The 23631-nt window shown below is 43.3% G+C and overlaps 1 protein-coding gene across 11 annotated transcripts in view; it reads right to left on the reverse strand.

Annotated features, from left to right (window-relative positions):
* Window positions 1-1105: 1105 nt before the first annotated feature.
* The window catches only part of ARID1B (AT-rich interaction domain 1B), a 396431-nt gene continuing 373905 nt past the window's right edge, over window positions 1106-23631 (reverse strand). For all 11 annotated transcript variants that reach the window (XM_081035477.1, XM_081035475.1, XM_081035469.1 and 8 more), the window contains 8 exons: window positions 23370-23574; window positions 18010-18148; window positions 17584-17756; window positions 14003-14153; window positions 11287-11383; window positions 9103-9883; window positions 6710-6840; window positions 1106-4258 (listed from right to left, as the gene is read on the reverse strand). In XM_081035477.1, the coding sequence (XP_080891603.1) occupies window positions 2537-4258; window positions 6710-6840; window positions 9103-9883; window positions 11287-11383; window positions 14003-14153; window positions 17584-17756; window positions 18010-18148; window positions 23370-23574 (3399 nt within the window). In that variant the 3' untranslated portion in view covers window positions 1106-2536. The remainder of the gene's footprint in view (window positions 4259-6709; window positions 6841-9102; window positions 9884-11286; window positions 11384-14002; window positions 14154-17583; window positions 17757-18009; window positions 18149-23369; window positions 23575-23631) is intronic.

A 23631-nucleotide genomic window follows, 5' to 3' on the forward strand; every position in this document is an offset into this window, starting at 1 on the left:
TGATCTGGAATATTAGATAACTTCAAAGTCTGTATACACCTTTTATTCATACTCTGTAAGAGAGAAATTCGAATAATATTGAATTCCCTCTTACAAATCTCCGTATTTGAAGCTTGGAGCACTAAAATCTGTTCTTAGCAAGCAGTTAAGAGTTCAAGTAGAAATATAATGGGTTTTTAATTCAACATATATTTGGCTGCATTGTTATGTAAGAAGACTGACTAATGTGGGAGTTGATAGATGATGAGGCTGCTTGCAGAAAAAAATGGTTTCCTCGTGACACTAGTGAGTCACGTTTCCCACTCTGATCATACGTGCGTGCTCTGGTCTAACTCTTCCGTGTGCACCTGGGTAACAGGTAGGCGAAAGGACTTGGAGTTTCTGAGTATGCTGTGATCGGTTGGGTGGTGTAAAGAGGTAGAGTCAGGAGGGTGTCCACTAACAGCTTCATTCTGCAGCAGTTTCAAAGAAAGTGATTGTTCCACGGTAACAGTCAATGACCCAGGAAGAAAGAGTTTAAATTAGAAATGCCTAGTATTAAAAAGCTACTGTGTACCAGGTAGGAAGGAATATGAGAATATTAATATGCCCTGAAATAGAAATAATCACTTTGCACTATGTACACCACATACAATATAACATATTCTTTTTAACATTGCACAATATAAATATTATACACGGTGGAGTAAACTAAATGCAAAATAACTTTGAGGCACACAGAAGAAACATGGACTAGATTGAACTCTGATTAAAATGAAAATGGGGTTAGTAAAAGGCAGAGTTTTACAATGTCAGGTCAGTGAGCTCTTGAGGTCTTACCTCACGGGCTAGCAGCCACCTTCCATATATACTGAAAATTCTCACACCTCAGTGTCGTTACAGTTGATTGCTTCAATCAACTAATTAGCTAAATAATTTGAGAAAATCAAACTGTTGCTCCCCACTCTAAAGTAGGTGACCCTAAAAGTCCCTCCCGACCTCAGGATTTTGTAACGAGGGACTGTTAGTAGTTGGCTGTACTTCCCCTATATCTTGTAAATAACTTGTTACTATGAAACCGCTTTAAGGAAACTAGAACAGTATTCAAGAACACCCATCACAGTGCTTAACAAGATTTAATGTACATTTATTCTTAACATGTGGAACATATAAAGATTTTATACTGAATAAATGATATTCATTAAGCCAGAGGAAAAGGAGGAATTTACATCAAGTTTTTTTCTTTTTTTTTAAACTACATTATCTTGAAATACAAATGTGGATTCTCATCACTGAAAAATCTTTGAAGTTGTGTTTCTTCCTTTTAGTTGTATTTTTCTTTTTTTTGACTGTACTGGTAACCATTTTCTAAATCAATCCATATGCAGCCATTTCCACACCTGATTCATGAAGCAAATTGTGATCAGCTGCTCTCCCGAAATAGAGCATGACTTTATACATACAGAAACTTGTACATTACCCTCTTTTTTTTGTGTTTTTTTTTTGTATTTTTTCTTTTTTTTTCTTTTTTGGAGATATGGCCCTAATGAAAAAATATATAAAATAAAAATAAAAAATTATTTAAAATCTACCATCACTTCGTAGTTACCACATCATGAAAAAGAAACTAAAAACTTTGTACTAAAAAAAAAAAAAAAAAAAAAAAAAAAAAGAAAAAAGAAAAGAAAAAAATGAGGGTATGTTTAATGTACAACTTCTATATACATCACAGCCCATAGGCAGTAAAAAAAATATTTAAAAAATGATTAAAGGAATTGTGAAGAACTGTCATGTGGAAGGTCAAAAGACAGACAGCAGACATGACGGTAGTGGTGAGGAAGCAATTTCCGTTGATCGTTGTCAGGTATGTATTTTCAATCTTAACTTAAAAACAAACAGAAAAAAAAAAACCAAAGAAAAAAAACAAACATTTTTGCTCCTAGCCTAATGTAACCATTTTCCTGTGGAGAAACCAGTATCATTTCAGTTTGACTACTGACTGACACACCTCCTTGAGCCCCTATACCTACATCTCTAGAAGTTTCTATTGCACAGAGCTTTGGGCGATGGGATACAGTTTTTATTTCATTATCTGAAGAATAACATGCCTAGGAAATTGATAATTTTTCACCTTTTTGCCTCAGTGTGGTGAACTTTTTCCATCTTAGCATGTTTTGCCACATCTTTTTTCTTTAAAGTCAATTCGCTTCCCAAAAAATGCAATACAACATGGAAAAGAACATTAAAAAGAAAATCTGTGAAAAACAAAAAGTGACCTTTGAATGCATTAGACAGCAACTTTGGTTAAAAAACAAAACAAAACAAAACAAAACAAAAAACCCCAAACAGATGTACTTATACACACAGACAGCAAATATTAATTTCATAACTGTTCGAATTAATTATTTCTTTAATTCCCAATTGGTAAATAGTGAATGGGGCAGAGGAGCAAAGATTTTCTTTTCCTTCTTCCTACGCTGGATAAACAAGAACAGAAAACAGCCAGTTATACGGGAGCCTCTAGTCTTCACTCTCACATGCTGCCTTCTCACGGATGTCATAACTGCCCGATCTGAAACAGTACATCACAGATGACAGACGCGACCAGAGAGTTCAGGACGGCCGATATCGAGATGTCCAGCAACCGACCCTCGTGCAGCAGGAACTCTGAGCGGTTCTCGTCCACCCTGGCCATGGCCAGCAGGGCCTTGGCCGCCCTGCACATCATGTCCACGCTGGGCGGTTCCAGAGGCAGGGGCTGCATGTGCATGAGACTGTGCTGGCTCTGCTGGTACTGGGCCATCGTGACCCCGTCCTCTAGGAAGCTTATCAAGTTTCCAATGCTTCCTTTTTGCACAGCTATTGCCCGTGCTGCCAGCGTGTCCCCTTGGGCAAGGTTCGATAAAAGCGCCATGGACATTTCTCGACAGACTGGGTTTTTGCGATCCCCAACGTACCTAACTAACGTGGCATAGAATTTCTCCTGACGGCTAAACGGAGGCGTGGCCAAGATCAGGTCCACATTATTGTCCTGGATACTGAGTTTACAGAGGGTCTCCAGCACAAGTCTCTGAGGCGACAGGACAGAGTTGGGCCCCACAGTTGGGAAGGGGTCTTGTGCCTCTGCAGACGGGCACACCATCCAGTGCAGCAAGCCATCCAGGATGGGCAAGCAGATGCTTTCCGTGTACGCCGACAAGTCTAGCTGCCCGGAGATGTTGGCTAACGTGACCAACGTGTTATCCCGTAAGACCTCCAGACAGTCCCACCACCACTCGTCTTTGCTGCAGGCCACCCCCTTGTCCTCGTCTTCCTCTTTCTCATAGGTTTGTGGCGCTCGTTTTCTCTCGGGATGCTGGTGGTGAAGGAGAATGAGCTTCCCCAGGATGAGCACCAAGCCTGGATGTTTGGACATCTCGGCGTCGTTGCCAGGCACAAAAGACAAGCTCCGCACAATGTTGGACACACAGATGCAGCGCTTCGCCAGCGAGTCTTGCCAGTGCGCGATGGTGCAGAGCGGGGTCTCGTCCCGGCTCCGTGGCTCGTCCTCCAGCAGCCGGATGTTCCGGTGGCTCTTGGCCTGGTGTATGCCGAAGGGAAACTTGCTGCTTTCAGCGGGGGCGCCCGGGTTCGCGTCCTCGGGCAGTGCCCCTGGCCGGGCCGACAGGACGTCATCAATGGTTGCAATGATGCTCTTCTCTTGCTGTTCTTCTGAATCCCCTTTTCCTTCTTGCTCTTTCTTTCGGCCTGTGGAGCTTAAAGGGGGAGGAGGACGCCTGCGCGGAGGAATTTCCATCTTGCTCTCAAAGTGAGTCTGGATGTGCTCGGTGGTGTCGCCCCCACCCAGCTGCCAGTGCAGAAGTCCGCTGCTGAACTCTTGAACACGCCCCAGCTTGTCAGATCGGTCGACAACAAACAGGTTGTTCTTTTTGACTATCTTGATTGGCAGCTTGTCGAACTTGCTGGCTTGCCTGGGCTTCTCCTTTGGATCTGCAGTGGCCTCGGGAGGAGTCAAGGCCGTGCTGCTCCTCTCCTCCGTGTCTGCCTTTCTGCTGTCTTCCTCCTCGTCCTCGTCCTCGTCCTCCTCCTCAATACATTCAGCATCTTCGTCCTCTTTCCCAGAATCGTCGGCCAAGGACTGGCTGTCACTTCTCGTCATTGCATTGTGGTCAAGTGCTTTTTGGCTGGGGTCTCCCACTTCATATTCCATAAGAATTCCAAAAATGTCAATCAGGCATTTTCTAAAGTACTCTACTAAAAGTTCGAGAAATCCAGACAACTAGAGAGGAGGAGAAGGAGAACAAAAACAGGTACAATGTCATAACATCAGAAATGACTGAGAAGGGTAAAAATCCTGGGTGCTCGTAATACGTTTTTATGGTGACTTTCACACATTTTCATTCATTTCTGGCTAGGCCAAAGAAGAGAAACCACATTCAGTTAGAACTATCTTCCTAAATTTTTCACTATTAACTAAACCAACATTTACCATGTTTCTTATTTGCTGCTTACTTTCCTACTCTATCAATATGAGAACTTACCTGTTATTTTCACATTTTTAAGATTATCACTGAGGGAGTGCTTTGCGGTTCTTCACCTTTTTTCCTGACTTAGATACAATGCATTCGTTATCAGGAGAGCAGGAACGTGGATTTATAGACTCCTTCACCCAAAGTGAAACTGTTTTCTCTCACTTATTTGAGACTTTGCCTACCTGGATTGTTACGGTTACTATTATTAAAACTTTATGGTTATTTTTGTCTCAGGTGTCATAAGTCCCTCTAATTTATGTTCTCCATATGTCGTTGGGAGAAGATAATTTCAGCAACGTAGTAGCTCATAAACACAGAAAATTGAAAACCGATAAATTTCGTCCCTGATAAATGGATTAGAATGTTTCATAGAATGCAGTCTTACATATCAGTTATTCACTGTTCTAGCCGAAAGACAAAAGCCAGGATGAGAACCAGTTTTGTTTCTTTTAAGCAAATGTTTGTATCAACAAAACCAACATGCTCCTTGATTTGCAACTGCTCAGTTCCCTTCCCCACTGCCCTCACCGGCCCATCTAGGGAAAAGGATCAGTACATAAAAAAGGATTCTTTAATGATAATGTTACAGAAATCGACCATACTTTCATACCTTGCTGTCAGGTTCCTGAGTTGGAAACAATTACTAAGTAAAGGGAAACCCAAGGGGCAACCAGAAGTCCTTGTGTTTGGTACGCAGGGACGATTTTTCAAACGCAGGTATGCAAACTTCACTTTTGCCCGAGGGCAAGGGAAGAGGGAGAGCTGCTGAAGCAATTCTGGTTATGACAACGTGTGATCGACAGCAGTTCACCTCACATAAGGATAATTATTCTAGCAAAGATGGTATACATTTTCCTGATACTTATTTTCTGTTAAAATAGACTTCATGCCATGTTTATGACCTTATTAACACACTTCCTATCAACTGTAAAACTATCTTTCTGGGCTCCGATGAAGATTTAAATGAGAGAAGAAAGAGGATGGGGAGGATTCTGGTCCTATTTCTATAGAAGCAGGAATGACATGTTTGGGTTTGTTTTTTCCCCCACCCAAAGCAGAGAGTTGTTCATACACAGCAAGGAAAATGTTTTCACATTTTTGTGCCTAAATATTTCTCTGAAAGTCTGTAGCCCAGTTGACTCTCGGGCACTTTTCCTAATTCTCAGCTCCCCCTTCTCTTTTAGCTATTATGCTGGAAGCTGCTCTACACCTAGCACTGAACAAAGGAAGGATTTAAGCTCTTTCAAAGTAGTGGGCTTTTAAACGACAGCTTCAAAATATTCTGAGAGGCAGAGATGGGAGGGAATGTACCACGCAGTGAGTTTGGTCGTGAGTTCATGACTATTTCAGCTGAATGACAGGTACATGGAGATTCACTAAATGGTGTTCTCCACTTGTATATACAGCTGACCCTTGAACAACATGGGTTTGAACTGTGCAGGCCTAATTATACATGGATTTTTCTCAGTAAATACTGTACTGTTTTGATCTGTGGTGATGGAGTCCTTGGATGCGGAGGGCCGACTGTATGAACTACACCATTTTATGTAGGGGACTGGGGCATCCGTGGATTTGGGTATGTCCTGGGGTCCTGGAACCAAGTCTCCATGGATACTGAGGGACAGCTTAAGTTTTTGGGGGACTCAAAAGGAAGTTTTCAACTGCGCGGGCCCCTGCGTTGTTCAAGGGTCAATTGTATATGTGTAGTATATATTTTTTATAGCATAAAAATTTTTTTAACTTTCACATTTTTTTCAATTAAAAGAAAGATGTGAGGTCCCCTTGGCAAGAAGAGTTATGTTCCATTGCAGCCCACTGCATTTCCAACACTGACTACAGACCAACTTTACGTGACATTTGAATTAATTCCCAGTGGCCTGCTAATATTCATGCTAAGCAGCAATTTAATTTTACTACTATCATCTATTACACACACACACACACACAACATGTGCGCGTGCGTGCATAACTGTTTTCTTATGGGAAATATAGGTATGTGTATAATTATACTAAAGACTGAAATGAATTATTATTCTAGACTAAATTCTTGGACAACCATCCATTGATTGATATTGGTTTATAACAACTACAATGATAAAAAGTGTCATACGTCAAGTGCTGGGCATTAGTTCAAGTATCGTGAGCTACTTAATTTTCTTACTTTAATTTGGTTCTCAGGGGGATGGGTGCTGGCTTACCTGGGAGAGATTGAATGTAGCGACAGTGCTGTCATCATATAGAAGAATATTAATAGTGTCCAAAGCCCAAGTACTTTCAGCCAAAAGACCTGACTTCAGGGACATCATCACACGCCATGCCTCTGGAGTAACTAAAAATGGGGAAGGAACAAGGATATACTATTAACTCTATGAACGAAGAATAGAAAATAAAGGAACAAGAAAAAAGAAGTGGAGTGTTGAGTTAAATACCAATTTTAAATAAATATTCTGGGGAATCGTTAAACACCATCATTTCCCGATTTTAAGTAAGGTGATAGCTATATTAAGAAACTTTGCTTGTTTAACATCTTTTTACATTGTTGTTTAAACATGAGCCAAAGTGGTTCCAGAGGTGGGAGTGGTTAAGCACAAAGGGTCCTTTCTTATCTCCAGTTTCTTTCTTTTACCCCCTAATAGAGCCTGTAATGATGATGCATCAGAGTTTTGATAACTGAGTCAAACCAAAAAACAGTATTTGTCTTCTTCTGCCTGCTCCATTTACAAATGTCTCAACGTGGCATCTTCGGAAGGTTGGCAAGTATGCAGACTATAAGCAAAAATTAATTCCTAAACAGCACTTCTCAGACACAGAGTCTTGGTTTTCCCATGCTGTCCTCTTCTATTTCTGAGCTCCGCCCCTCAGCACTTGCTGTTGACAAATATTAGCAACTTTGATGGTTCAGATTTTTCAAGAGCATGGCTTGAGCCAGGGGATGGGAAATAGAAGGGCTGTACTTTAGTATTCCCCATTCCTGTTACTGAAGAAGACAGAGTGATTAGATAAACCATTTGCAAGATTTGCAATAAGATGGGGCTAGAAGAGGCGCATGATGTGTTGAAAATTTCGGTGGAAGCTGTCTCAGGAAACTGGTGGGAGCTCAGGCTGTGAACAGACATGTGCAATCAGACCTCACCCGAGCACCAGAAAACACCAGATGCCAAACAGTAATCTCGTGTTGGGAGGGGACCGTGGGTTACCACCTTTATTTTAATTTCATCTACTTCTTAAATTTCCTAAGATAGGCATATAATACTTTTATAATAGAAAAAGCAGACTTTCTTTTTAAAATAAGGAACATAAATTTTCCTAGGCTAAAGACAAACACTGGTATAGTGTACTAAGAAATTCTATAAAAATTTAAATGTTTATTTAAACATATACGTACACACAAAGACGTATATGTTTTTACATCTATTTCCATATATAAAATGGTACTCAGCGTCTGTATCTCTTTCTTACCCCCAGCACCCCTCTTGAGATAAAACACCTTAATTTTTTCCCTCCCTTTCTCTCTATATCTCCTTAATGTCCAATGATATAAAACATATTTTAATATCTTTAATTTTCTAATTACTGGAAATTATTTCATGTAAACAGTTTTGAGAATTTTGAGAATGATTTTTTATATGATCGAGATCTGTAATTCCGTTGTGATATTAAAAGTCCTTCAAAAATCAAGCAGAGAAATCATGCAGACAGTCCGTGTATCTGATCAGTACTCAGACCACCCCAAATAGGGTGAATAAGCGGCATCAGTATTCAGCTGAGAGAGTTCCTTGGCCCGGATCTATCTACCAGTGCTGTACGGGCCGCATCAATTCTATAGATCATATCACATCAAATTCCACATACCATATCACCCATCTATCTACCAATCATACTCAGGCTTCTCCCTTTTCCCAAGGAAACTCATTGTCCGTATGTACCGTGTTTCCCCGAAAATAAGACCTAGCCAGAGAATCAGCTCTAATGTGTCTTTGGGAGCAAAAATTAATATAAGACCCGGTCTTATTTTACTGTAAGATACATTATACTTATTATATTATATTAATTATATTATATTATGTAAGACCCGATCTTATAGTAAAATAAGACCGGGTCTTATATAAATTTTTGCTCCAAAAGACGCATTAGGGCTGACTGTCCGGCTAGGTCTTATTTTCGGGGAAACACGGTATGTTGCTACCAAAGTTACAGACTGGCTTGCCTTCAACTGTTCTCAGGCCACCTCAGCGTTTCCTGAGCCTCCCAGATACTGTTACTCATGCGCTGCAAAAAGGAAGTGCTTGGTCAAGATCAGATTTTTAAGCCCCAAACTAGTCCACAGTCGCTGATTCGTTGGTTTCTCACCTGGAGCTCTACTCTCTCACACTAATAACACTCACGTGTGAAAACACCACTTAAATTCACGCTCTTCTCTGGCACTGTTTTTAAATTCAGATTAGTGGCTTCCAACTACTGCTCCTTACAAAATCGTAAGTCATAAGAATTTCATACCTTTGAGATGAACAGGAATTGCATCTAAACTACAATTAAAATTCTAGGTCACAACTGGAATTCATTTCGGGAGCAAAGCCTCGGGAACGCTTACCGATGTCCTTTGAGGTAATCTTTCGCCTTTGTTTCAGGACTGGCTGGGATGCTTCCACGGAGCCAGGAGGAAAGGTAATCTCCCTTCTGATGGGCGGGGGCTGGGGGGGCGGGCCGGCGACCTGGGACGTGGGCACGGAGGGCATGACCTTCTGCATCTTCATGGACGGCAGAAAGGGGGACTTGCTGGGAGACATGCGGCTCTCCAGCGAGCGCTGGAAGGAGGCGGGGCTGGGCGCCCTGGAGATGTGGTTTGGCAGTGAGGGCGGCGTCTGGTAGGACGCCTGCGGCGGGCGCGTGATGGGCTGCATGGGGGCTGACGAGGTCATGTAAGGCTGCCGCTGGCTGACGTGAGAAGGCCACTGGCTCTCGTGATTTATCCTTTGATCAGGTACCATCATGTCATCCGTGCGGCTCATGCCTGGATACGGAGGTGCCTGGGCAGGGCCGCCGGGGCCCTGCCGGTTCTGGTAGGGGTAAGGCATATCATTGCGCGTCGCCCACATGCTCTGCGGAGGCCCCTCGCCCGAGGACGACGGCATGGGAGCGCCCATCATGGGGGGCAGCGCGTGCGGCTGTATCTGCCCCGGGCCCTGCATCCTCTCTCTGGTGTAGGGGTACGGGTACTGCCCCTGGATGGGCCTCCTCTCGGGTCCCGAGTAGGAACTCCCGTACTGGTTGTACACCTCCTGCTGCTGGCTGCCGTACTGCACGTTGTACATGTCCCCCTCGTGGCGTTTGGCTGGAGGCCCGTACATGCCGTCCATATGGCGTCTGTAATTCTGAAATTCACGGAAAGACAGGTCATACCGATGTGCTTTCACAGGTATAGCCACGCACGTAAATTAGGCAAAATCGTCATCACCTGGAGCATGTTCATTTCAAAACGAGTACGGGAAATTCCTCTAACAACTGAGGACCAACAACTCATGAATTCTACTTCGGTATTGTACAATGCCATGCCATGTACCCCAAAGAGGGCTTCCCAGGTTTACTTTCACGTGCTTGAAAGTTTCTGTGGAAAAAACAAAGCTCCTCTCCTGGTACTTGCCAGAGCTGCCACACTGGGGGGTAATGGCTTTGGTGACCACCATGCAGGCAGTGGTAATGGGCTTGCAGCTGCACTAGGCTGACCTCAGGGAGTAGAAGGATCAACCTCGGCGGAATGACTGAGCATTCTGAGGGCCAGCCTGAAAGGTTCCTGCATGAAACAGAATTCTTAGGCCTAATTCACAGAAAAGCCAACAAAACATCTGGCTCCTCAGACTGGACCCGTGCTTCCGTGACACCCACATCGATGGCCCTCGGCCCAACTCCCAGCTTGTCCAGGCCAGACTCTCCCGGCTTCTGAAGACAGAGCTGGGCGCAGCCCCTGCCACCACACTCTGCTCTTCTGGACACCAGGGGCCCAGGCCTGATCAGGAGGGAGTCGTCTGACCGCAGTAAGGTATTGATGTGTGACTCAGTGTTCTCCCACTTTCCTTGAAAATTGTTTAAGATCAGTTGGTTTAATAATACAATTCCCTGTACATACATGCACCAGTAAAATTAAATAGATGTTTAAAACCCCCTCTATTTTACAAGAGATCTTAGACATGGGAGTTATTTAGAAATAGCATTCCTGTGTCTGAAAAGCCACAGTGTGACGTGCAGTTCTCTGCATAAGTGGTGACTGGAAGGTGCAAGCTCAGCATCTCTGAGCTGCCATGCCTGTGAGAACCAGCAAACGCCGATGGAAACAGTCCAGACGTGCAGTCACTAATATCTGATCTCTGAAAAGCCAATCAGTGTTCACTGCTAGCCTAAGACATTTTAGGTTGGTTTTCTACATATCCTCTTTAAAACATAGTGACACATTTCTGTTCTAAAATGGAGTTGGATGTGATAGTACACACAACAGACATGCATTTAAAATATACTGAACTTGGGCTTGTTATTATTTACAAGGGTGCATGTCCTTAACTTCTCACATTATCTTTGTTTCCAAACACCATCTAGCAAGCTATTTTTAATTCGCTGACTTCAAAATCCTGTGAATATTTTCTAGCATAAAAAAAAACACATTGTGGTGGTCCAGTAAATGCTAATCATTTTTGTTATACTTCCTAAAACTCTTCAGAAATAACACAGTACAAGTTGGGGTTTTAAATAGAAAGCACAGAGGCACGCCCGCTCGCCAACTCACCGGCTGCTGTGGATACAGGCCAGGCTGGTGTCCTGCATATGGCGGCTGTCCTGACGCAGGGCCTTGGCCTGGGTACTGCTGCCCGTAAGGTTCATGCCTAGAACGAGGCATTCAGAGAACACTTCATTGACAAAAGACCTCAGGCCAAGAGAGAAACGAACAGTCTATTTCCTGAAACTCTACACCCTCAACAGCTTTTTCTATTTTTCACCTTACACAACTTCCAGGAGGCACTCTGAGTGCAGTGACAATGTAACTTTGAGCTGAAGGGATGGGAACACCCACTTTGGGAACGGCGCCAATCTCCTGGTTAGTAGGTGTGAGAGGAGTCCCGGCCGGACCAACTGGAACCCTCTGCCTTTGGGGAGAGGCCCCACCCATCCACGGAAGCGTGCCCAGCGAGTGTCATACAAGACTGTGATGTGACGTATTAATGAAGGCAAGGAACGACGAAAAGAGTCTAAGAATCAAAGCAGTATTTTCAGGAGTACCCAAACATGGACAGGTAATAGTGGGAAATGTTTCTACTTCTCACTTTTTCATTCTGAATATAAAGTGTTCAGTTCCAAATTTACCCATGATACTGAGTTGGCTAATTGTATACATGTACTACTCAAAATTTCAAGGTCCTGTGACCCTAAAAGGCTAGAGAAAAGAATAACAGTGATGATTTAAATGTACTCCTATTAGATCTCAAAATGGGAATGAACAATACATTTGCTTTTTCAACTGCACCGAGGAATTATAAATACCATAAAAAATAGCATGTTTAAAAAACAATAGATTTGAAAATTTTAAAAATAAACTGGTTTAGTTAGTATATTGATTTTACAGGAAAGAGAGTACTTGGACTGAATATATTCCTAAACTGGTCAGGAAATGAGAATAAGTAATAAAATAAATGAATTTTTTGAATATAACATGTAAAACAGACACAGGAGAACTTTTTGCTAATGACACTGATATCTAGAAGGAAGGTGAAAGGAGGAAAGAAATAAAATTGTTATGCTTAAAATTTAAGCTGAACAAGTAATACTTTTCAGAAGGGAAAACTTAGTAATAAGGTAAACCCCTCTCTCTAATGTGGTAGAGCCAAGATGACTTTTAAACCCAGGTCAAGTAATGTTCTAGAAAGCATTCTAGAAAAACAGAAAAGTACATTTGCTTGGGGTCCTTTAAGAATCTGTGTCTTAGGATGACTGCTCTCCTTCTAATCTCATAAGCCAATACAAACAAACAAACACACACAGTAGCTTTTCCTGGACCCTCAAAACCAACCCAAATCTAAGTAAAACCCTTGCTCCAGTGCACTAAACCTTACACAGAGGTTAACTGGTTAATGGAGATATCACAAATAAATATTCACCACACTTCCTCAGGGTAAGAATTGGAAGTCTGGATTTTTAAATCATTATCAGAAAGTACCACACGCCGTGGGCATGTGATGGCTGTATAATCCCAAGAACCAGGCTCATAGAAAAATGCCAGAAACAAAATTTATTTGGCAAAACAGTGATTTTTCAAACTCTTCCCCCTTTCTATTAAACCAGGCACTACTTAACCTTTGCACTATTTAACCGCTTCCTGTGAGCCAGTCAGTGGGCTGATGACAGGGCGCCATGCTGACCCAGGTGGTCTCTGGGGAACACGTCCCACTGGAGGGTGAAGGAAATGACCGAAACCTTCCCTATCCTAAGGCACGTCAACGTGGCTACAGCTAGAAAAAGAGCCTTCGATTGCGCCATTTTTGTTTTCTTTACAAATCACCAATATTATACCAAAGCTTTGCTCCTGAGCACTTATCTTTTTGGATGTAAAGAACATACTGACCCGGAGAAGGGGCTTTGTAGCAAGTTCTGAACTGGGGCAGAGCTGTGGGGTCTTCTCCACGGGAAGAAACCTACCCAAGCCACCATTTTGGGAAGCAGTTTTCTGTTACCTCTCAGAGACATTTCAGTGACTGTCCTTCTTTCTTATTAAAAATAAACCTGGGTCGCTACTGCAACATGACTTGACGTTTTACTGTCCAGATGTTGTCCTGTGAAGAAGCCCCAGTGAAGCCCGTGCTCTGGCTGTTCTGGAAGGTGCTTACTAAGGAGCAAAATGTTCTTGATAAAATGTGCACGGGGAGGAGAGGAAATGTCTCAAGAAATACCTAGAAGAACTTTCCACAAACTCATGACAACCCGAGTCCTGTGTGGCCACCACCACACAGACCTTTCCTCAGGGAAGAAGTGCAGGTGGCAGGATCAGAGGTGGTGCTGGGCACCCGAGAGTTCTCGGAAGATGCTAAGATGAGCCACGCGTGGAAGCTGCAGGTGTGTCTCAGTGTGGTGACAGAGAGCCTCTGAGTGCTGCGAGGACCGCTGTTACATGGGACAGTCCTGGCACTTGAGTTCTTAGGTGAGTTCTTGAGTTCTTCTCTTGGGAAGACAACTTGCCACGACGGCCTGGCCCCAGCATATTTCTAATTGAAGCTTTTGGGCATTTATTTATTAAGAAAACACTGCTGCACCTGGCTGCCTGGGGACAATGTCCTTGTCCGTGGTCCTGTTATGGCCACCAGCTGAAGGCAGCCACCTGACACTCAGAGTCCTTAGTAACTCCAGCAGGAAAGAAGATACTGCATGTCATCAACTACCAGGGCTCAGAAACATGTTGGGGGGAAAGCACAGTTTCTAGCAAATAGTTTCGTCTTCAGCTTAGCAGAACTCACCTTCGATCATAACTGGTTCCATAGGGAAACTGCTGCCGCTGCCCCATGCCCAGACTGGACATGGCTCCGGAGGAACTTTGGTTGTACATGTCCTGCATGCTGCTACCGGCCATCTGTCCTTGCGTCATGAAGGGCTCACTACTCCCAGGCACTGCAACATTTTAAACAACACACAAAAGGAAGCATTTTCAAAAACCCAAGGGCCCAAACATCCCTTTCTAGTCATTTCTGTTATCCTTCATATGGCAGACACATATGTATCGTATCCTTAATATGACTGACAATAATACGAATGAAAGAGTATCAGGTCTGGAGTCAAGATGCGCCCTGTGGGAGCAGATCTCTAAGATGGATCCCAAGAGCCCCGCACCCCACGTGCACGCCTTGTATAAGCCCCTCCCTTTGCGTGTGGGTAGAAACCCTGAGTATGATGGGATATCGCTCCCATATTATGTTCTTTCACATGGCAATGGGATTTCACAGATGTTAACTAGTTACTCATCAGCTGACTGTGAGTGAACCAAAAGAGAGATTATCCAGGTTTGTCCTTTAAATTTGGATCTAAAGGTCAGAGGTGGACTAAGTCAGAGATCCCCAACTGCTCGTCCTGAAGAAGCACCGCCTGGCAGTGGAGAGGGCCATGTATTAGGAAGGGTGGTAGCCTCTAGTGGCTGCGAAGGCCCCCAGATGACAGTCAACAAGACAACAGGACCTCCTCCCACAACCGAAGGAGGCGAATACTGCCGAAAGCCTGAACAGACTGAGAAGAGGACCCCAAGCTTCTGAGGAGATGGTGTCCTGGCTGACACCTTGATGTCTACTGTGTGAGCTTGGAGCCGAGACCCCACCGGAACTGTGAGATCATGAATTTATATTGTTTTAAGCTGCTAAGTTTGTGGTCATTTGTTATGCAGTAAATTGAAGATGAACCCGGTCCTAGATCCCTGGGTAAGTTAGTACACTTCTGAGTTTATTTCCCTGTCTATAAAATGAGGTTGGTTAACACCACCTCATGGAATGACGGGGAGGAAGAAACAAAATACACTTACAAAGTCCGTTCCCTTCCCTTACAGGAGAAAGAAAGTGAAACCCTTAACATAAACACTCATTCCCTGACTCACTCCAAAATCAGGATAAAGAAAATCACTAGGGAGTTAGCAACAGCTCGAGAATGGATGCGATTCAACTATTTCTAGCGGGTCGAGCAGCAGTTAGGTGGAATATGCAAGTTAGCATCAGCTCAGAGCCTGAAGGAAACTGGGTCAAGCCCAGAAACTAGCCTGTAGGCAAATTACACATTTTAATGCAAATCTTAATTGACACAGTACTACCTCCTTCACCCTACGCAGGTCACTTTTACGTTACACGAGGCAAAGCAGATTACAATTTTGTGAGCTGATCAATGTGTTAGGCAGTGAGAGAAGTGCAAATAGTGAAGCCCAGTAATGGTAGAAGGTGCTTTGCGTTGCGATGTGCTTTGACATACTTGATCATTTGATCTCCATCAACCTGCGGTAGAACCAGTTTGATGTTACTTTTCCATTTTATAGATGTAAAAACAGAGACAGACAGAAATTAAAGGGGGAAAAGTTAAATTGTATAAGTCCCCAATACACAAAGAGTTCCTAAAAATCAATATGAAATTTGACTGACAACCAAATTAGAAAATGGGCAAACACATAAATGAATATTCACAGAAAAAAGAAAAAGAAATGGGTGATAACTATAGGAAAAGATGTGTGACCTCACTAATAATTAAAGAAATCCAAGTTAAAGCAATTACAAAGCCTTTTTTTCCTCCCAGTCTGATTGGCAAACATTAGAAGGACTGGTAACACTCAGTTCTCAGTATGGGGAGAGCACCCACGCACTCTTCGAATGCTCGTGGTAAGAGTATTAAATGGGTATAACCTTTGCCAGCACCCGAACCAGCAGGCTGTGCTTTGGCGATGCCCTACAGAGGCACATCTGTGGGCATTCAGACTGTGACGGCTCCTCCCACATGAGAGTGGGCTGTGACCAGCTGTGACCAATGGGGCACTGGCAAATGTGGGGCAGCCCAGGCTTGTAGGCGCTTGTCAGCTTGGAGTGCCCCACCTTGAGACCCATCCAGTGTCATGAGGTGCCCAAGAAGCTCCATAGAAAGGCTCCACGGAGGAGGCCTCCGGGTAACAGCTCCAGCTAAGCTCTCAGTAGGGCCTCCAGATGACACCAGCCATTCAGGTGACATCCCAGCTCCAGCAGAGCTCTCAGTCAGGCCCCCGAGATAAGGGCAGCTGCCTTAGTCAGTGTCCCAGTGACAACACACGGAGTGAAGAGCCAGCCTGCACACTGCAGAACAGTGCACAGAACAGCTCAGCAGAGCACGCAGGCAGACAGCGGGGCCGAGGGGCCCGTGGCTCCGCAGTCTTAGGCTGGGCGTTCAGTGACGGCCCCACCACACGGTGGGTCACAGCGATGGCAGCAGCAGTGACAAGGACAAAGAGCAAGGTTTCCACTGATGTCGGTCATTAAATAGAAAACCAGAGTACCACCAAGTTCACTGACAGAGTAAGATGAACTGAGGGCTGGAAAGCTTTATTGTAACGGACAGGACTGTGAGAGAATCTGTCTCCTGTGGGTTTTCTGTTTATCTGCTTTAATATGCTACTAAACATACCAACATTGTAAGTTGGGTGAGCTGAAATATACGGGAAATGTGAGACGGAACTTCCTTCTGAGCCAGTGTGTCATTCACACGGTTGACGAAAACAAGTTGTACAGCTGCCTAGTGCCTAGCAAGGTAATCCGCAATCATCCCTCATCCCCCCAAATTTATCTTCGTAATAAGAAAAACGAGGCACAAGGAGACAAAAGACACACAACTCCCGCCATCTAACATAGCATGTAGGGAGAATCCTGGAATGGTTCACAATAATTTTTGAAGCCAGATTCCAAATACTGCTAATTATTTTTCCATGTTATTATTGTCATACTTTCAGAGTCTAAAAATGTGATACAACCACCAACAGCACTAACAAAATGTTCTTTCCAGCACTAAGAAAAATAGCTGCCTCCAACATTCACAAAGCTTTTGAATTTCTGCGTTTATGGATTTATTGCATGTTCTGCAAAATCTCTACTTGGAATAAGCAGCTCTGAAGCTTTCGAAAGGAAAAAGTATAGATTATATTGCTTTATGTAACAAATAAATCTGAAATGTCACACTATACGAAATAGTTTGTGGTTAAATTTACTTTTTGTTTGTTCCCCGCAAGGTCTGCTTTGCCACCACACTCCCCATCACCACCAGGTGCCAGCCTGTGCTGTGCAGCTGAGGGCTCGCTTACTGTGCCAGTCACCCTTCCATGGGCTTCATGACCATTAACGCAATTAATCCTCATGACAGCCTTTGGGCAGGTCCCATTAGTATCCCCATTTCTAGATGAGGAAACCGAGGCACAGAGATGCTAAGTACTTTCCCCAAGGCCAGAAATTTAACAGATCAGGAGCTGGGACTCAAATATGTCTCAAACACACAAGTGAATCAGTGTGGGCTGGCAGAGAGAAGAACGCCTGCACACAAGTCCCTCTGCGTTTACCTTTTCTCATCCCACCAAAGGGGTCCTTGTTGGGCTCATAGGGCATCCTGCCCATCACGTCTGGCATGCTGATGCCCTGCTGGTACGGGGCGCTTGGAGTCATGGAGTTCCGTTTTGGGAACGACGCGTCACTCGCGTCTGAGAATGGGTCGTGCACACTGACTGTACTGCTTCTGAGGAGATGAGAAAAAGAAAGCCAAATGATACAGCAGGAGTTACCTTCAAACACTTATTCAGAAAATATGCCAATCCTGAAATGTGTAAATGTAAAAACTATACAGTGTAAATTACATGAATAAAACTAGTAGTAATCAACATTTGGAAACTTACTAGGGAATACCATTTCTTTATTCTATAAAGTATCCTCCAGAAAATTAAGATAGACAAATCTGATTTTATATGGCTCACACATGTCTTTTAACATACCTTCCACCTTGCATTGGGGTCATCTGTCCATGAGGGGTGGAGGCTGGAGTAGGTGGCTTCAGGTCACCTGGAACCTCTGCCATCGAATTACTGCCAGTTGATTGGGGGGTCTGTGGACCTTGCAAGGATCCTGAATTAGCTGATAATAGTAAGTACCAAGAGAAAAATGGTGAAAAAACCAGAGGTTATCAAAGTTAAGGTCAGCCTTGCTAGTTATTAATACAAAAAAAGAAAAGACACCATCTTATTAGAAATAGCAACAATATCCATTGCTGGTAATGATGTAGTAAATCAGTTGCTCTTACATTTTTTTATAGAGGTATAATGGACATATAATATTATACTAATTTCAGGTGTACAATGCAATAATTTGGTATTTGTATATACTGCAAAATGATCACCATAAGTCCAGTTAACATTTGTCACCATACATAATTACATTTTTTTCCTTGTGAGAACTACCTTACATTGTTTATAGTGAAAAATCAGAAGTTCAGTAAACTATTAGGAAACATATTTCATTTGTGAGCTGTAAAACATATTTATACCTTTTGACTGGGTAATTGCTTTCCTGGGTATTTATCCCAAGAAAATAATCTAATGTAAAGAAAGTTTTAGGCAGAACAATGTTTATTTCAGCGTTGTTTATAATGTCAATAATCTAAATGTCTGAGAATAGGAAAAATAGGATGAAAATTTTGGTATATCAATTTGATGGACTATTGTGTTGTTTTAGAAAAAATTAGAAAAATTAGTTCTGGTCTTAAGCAATGAGCAGTGTTTAAGTTGAAAAGCAGTGATACAAACTAATAATGAGCTTTATATTATATTACAGTGCTTTCTCAACACCTGGATGTGTTTATGCTGTTATTAGTAGTGCCTTTTGCAGCTATGAAATCAGATTTGTTATTACAAATACAATACTCGTTTGGAGTTCTTTAATGTCATTATCAGAGTTCTAAGTCTTGGCTTTAACGATAATTACATTATAATAAAAGAGCTCAAATTGAGCAGATCTTTTCAAATCTTAAGTGAGATTATTGAGAAAAAAAAAAAAATCAACTTCCCCTTATAGGAAAAACTAGTATTTTAAGGGTTTCTGCTCTATCACTGATCACAGTCCTTAACATGTTAGGTGTAATAGATATTGGTTTCATTTATTGATTACTTATTGAATAAATAATGTGCTTACTATATTGTAGGTTCTTTTCTGTGCCTGGATTCCACGCAGGAATCCCTGCCTTCATGCAGTTTACAATAAATACTTTCAGAACTGTATCAAATGGCAGAATTATGGGCTGCTTGTAAGTAATACTATTGTGTATGTTACTCTCTATAGTTCCTGTCCCATGCAGTCTCCAAGGCTCATGACAGTGACCACCATCCACACTGTACTTTAGAGGAACCTGAGTTAAACGGATCACCAGAGATTAGAATGTACTATAAAGGAGTCAGAAATGCAACGGGTCAATATCCCTTCTACTCAGAAAGCCTCAGACAGCTGCACTTGGCCATCTCTCACGAGATCGGGCCTGCCCAGCTCTGGCCTGGTCGGGAATGGGTGCCGATGACTGGCCAATGGGGCTGTGTATCTGTATGACGCCGCCCCTGGTTGCCTAGGATGAACTGACTCAGGCAAGTTATCAGAAACAGTAGCAAGACTTACTTTTAATGTGGGTATCTTTTCAGAGGTAGATATTAAAAAAACAAACAAAAACCTTACTAACTCAGGCTTATAAAACCAAATTTTGGTGAAGGCCTAGAAATGCATATTAAAAAAGTAAATGTAATAAAAGAAAAAAGTAGAGCCTTTTATTAATATATAAGGACAATCCTATAGACATGACTGCCCCATAGAGCTGGCAGGGGAAATAACTGGCATCTATCTAGGGCATCTAAGCCAACGGCCGGCCAGCACGGCGGCCTGCAAGGCTTCCCTGGAAACATGGCTCACAAGGCTGTGATTTCAGAATGACCCTTGTTTACAAGTATTCACATTTACAACTCATAAAAAAAAAAAAAAAAAAAGAAGAAAAAATTCTTCCCTGTTGCCAGAGTTTCTTCCTTTCAGGAAAAAAATGCGACCTCTTAAAGCTCCATTAATAGCAAAGGCTGGCACTCTCTCTAGGATATCCCTACCTTTTGCCAGAAGCTACAAATGTATACTCGAAAGTAAACAATGGAAAGGTTATTGAAGGTTAAGTACATTCACACACTTCAGACTGTACAGCCAGACTCCTAGCTGGGAAGATAATTTACACAGCACGAACCTGGTGCCCTAGTTCTGGCTGGGGTTGTGGGAAGTATGGTGGGGAGAAGGAAGAATAGCTGATCTGTCCCAGGTCTGCAGTGACTAGAGGTCACCCAGAGGGCACCTTTGTTTATAACCCAAGCCCTTTTCTCATTTATCTTCCACTGAGGATTCCCTAGTTGGATCCATGACAGGTTTTGTGACATCACCTGTCAGCTAATAATAGAAGCGCAGTCAGCCACCTGCCAGCAAAGATGGATGGGTTTTTGGTTACAGACTTACTAATTGAATGTGGAGCTTTCCTGCCCCTCCCCTCCCCCACTCTAGTTTACAGGCTGCCCAGGCCACCTGGGGAGGTGATTCCAGAGGCTGTTCATGAAAACTCCACAAACTAAAATTTTAGAGTTTTATTATAACGAGATCCCCACTGGCACCGGAAAGGTGCACCTGTACCCTTGCTCAGGTTTCATCTGGGGGCCTTCTTCTGCTGACTGGGGCAATCTGGATCTCTGTGTGAGAAACCACACAGCCAGTCCACGATGAAGACCCTGATCTACCTTAAAGGGCTGAGGGTGTACAGCTCAGACTCCTAGCGGACAGGGCGGACAGAATTGAACATCACATCCACAGGAGACAAATCAAAAGGGGGATACAGATGGATGACTTGGAATGCTCTCAGAACACAGCCAAACGATCTAAGGATTTAAGTTGGTTCAGAGTGACCATTAACAAAAACAAGCTGGAATATTTCACAGGAATATTGTAATTTAGTTTGCCTGAATGTGCGGGTAAGAAATAAACTACAATTATGTTCTTATGGGAAAACTGACTTCAAAGAACACAAATTTTGGCGGAAAATTAGCTTTTAAAAATGTTGTCGTTATGTGACCCCTGAAATGGCAAATTGTCGGGAATAATTTTTTTCCCCTTCTTTGACAATAAAAACGTTTCAGACATAATTTCCTTAATGATGACTCTGGAATCGGAGAGTACACTGGTTCATGGGCACTGGGGAAACTCTTGGATACGGACTGATGTGCCTCACTACCCCACTGACCCTCCTCGCGTCCGTCTGTCTTGCTGAGCAGTATGTCTTGAGCAGTGCACAGAACACGGATGACGAGCAGACCAGCCCCTGTGCACGCTGGGAGATGCCTCCTGGGCCATGCGCTGACTGAACAGCTAAGCTCGGGAAGCTTTCCTCCACTGCCGCCTGCTTCCTAGGACTTCAGCTCCATTTGGGCCACGGAGAAAAATGGATTATCACAAGTGCACCTGCGATCCAAGCCCTTTTGTGCAGTTAAAACGATAATGCTGCCATAAAGACGGCAGTTTAAAAAGGAAAAAGCTGACTGTTAAGAGAACGGGCCTGTGCTTTCTGCGGGATCTGTACCTCAGCGGGATTTCCTGTCCTGAAGCTGACGCACACTGGGAGAGCTATTCTCCACACACAAGTGTAGGCCATTCAGTGACACGAGTTCTTTCCTGGCAAATAAAATACACCTTTAGATCTTTGCAGACGTCGCCACTTTGGTCCCAACACCCCACTGGGTTTTTATTTTGGAAAAATAGTTTCAGAGCTGTTCATAGGCAGCTTGTTTTACTCTGTGAATGTAATGTTGTGGGATTTTTAAAATTAGATTTCACAGTTTTTCAGGCCCACCATAACTGGCAAATGCTTCAGATATTTAAGGGTGGGGTTAGAGAGGAAGATTTCTACTTGTACTTAGAACTGACAGATGTCAGTCTGGGTATATTCATGACTAGTGCATGTCGGGCCTAAAAAGTATTTATGTGCGATCCTTGATTAGCGACCTTAGGTGTCAGCATTGCCTTCCAGAGAGCAGCTAAACTAAAATGAAGAACAACTTTTTTCTTTGGCTTATAAATACCATCCTCTATGTGTTCACATCTTACCTGTTATAGAGGTATTTCAAATACAGGCAGATGAGTAAGTGGGTACAGGCTAACTCTGAAGCCGGATAGCCTGAAGCAAGCCCAGCTCTTCCACTATCAGTGTGACTTTGGGCAGGTGACTAAGATTTTATGGGCCTTAGTTTTCTTATGGATTTTAAAAGTGTCTGCATCACAGGTCTGATGTGAAGATGAAATGATAAAGCACTTAGAAAAGTGCTTGGCACATTAAGTGCTCAGGAAATATTGGCAATTAGCTACATGATTTTATCCGTCAAGAGGCCTGTGCAATGGGAAGTGGTAGCCCCACCTTATGTGCAGGACAGATGGGTAAGTGACGACCATCACAGGGCTTGGAAGTAGCCAGAAACAGACAAGAGAACAGCAAAAGTGAACTCGAGTGAGTTCACCACTCAAAACTAAGGATGATGCAAATTTCTTCTCATCTCTAGTATTGTATTTATCAGAATGTAATGACTTAGTAATTTCAAATTTGAAGCACTAACAGTAGAACAAAGGCTAGCAGGAGAACTGAAAGAATGGCAGGGCCTCCAGCAGTTGAGTGGAGAGACAAGACAGAAAGCAGGATCAAACTTGGTTTTGCTTATGAGAGTTTAGGTGACTCGCCTGCCATTATTCCTGAGACTCCTGGTCTCCAGGTCAAAGCGATGGACTCCCCTGTCTCAGAAACGTGGCTGTACGGACTTTACCATGACAGTGTGCTGAATACCCTGAGTGGGCAGGGCACATTAAAAATGAAGTCCCAATTCCATTTGACTAGCATATAAATTTGAGCGACGCCGACAGAGGCTGAGCCAACTGCAGTGTGTTCCTTTCCAGGAGTGCAAAAGAACTAGCACAGCTTACTGGGGTACTTATTTTGACAGAATTAGATGGAATATTTCAAAATACCTTGGAATAAAGGTAGATAGCTCAGAATTCCAAAGTCCGTTTTGCCTAAAGAAAATAAAGCTAAAGAGTGGTGTCTTCAAAGTGCTGACCAGAAAGGGTAGTAGGCCCAATTTTATTCCCTCTTTCCCTAGGCACTGCCAACGAGGGTGGTCCAAATAAACAGACAACACATAACACCCCTTGCTCTGGAAGACCCGGCGTTCTGTGTGCTTGGCTGTGGAGAGGCCTCCCCAGAACCTGGCATGGCTGGTGCGGGTGCCCTGGCTGCAGTGCTCCCACTTACCAGGAGATGGCGGCTGCAGCTTGGGCTGCTTCTTGGTCTCCCCGGTGCTGAAGACTTCCGGCGGGGGCTCCTCCCCGCGCTCGATCTTGCACTCAAAGGCAAACAGGTACTGGATATACTGCTTTTTCAGGGAGCTCGCTGCACTGCTTGAAGTGCCAACGTTGAGGTTGGTTGCCAGTTCACGCCACTTCTTGTTTTTATTAACCTAGCAAAAAAAAGAAAAAGAAAATGGCAGGTTCATTGGTTTGCAGCAAAGTGGCTT

This window comes from Rhinolophus hipposideros (genome assembly GCF_964194185.1).
Source record: "Rhinolophus hipposideros genome assembly, chromosome: 3".
NCBI classification, from domain to species: domain Eukaryota; kingdom Metazoa; phylum Chordata; class Mammalia; order Chiroptera; family Rhinolophidae; genus Rhinolophus; species Rhinolophus hipposideros.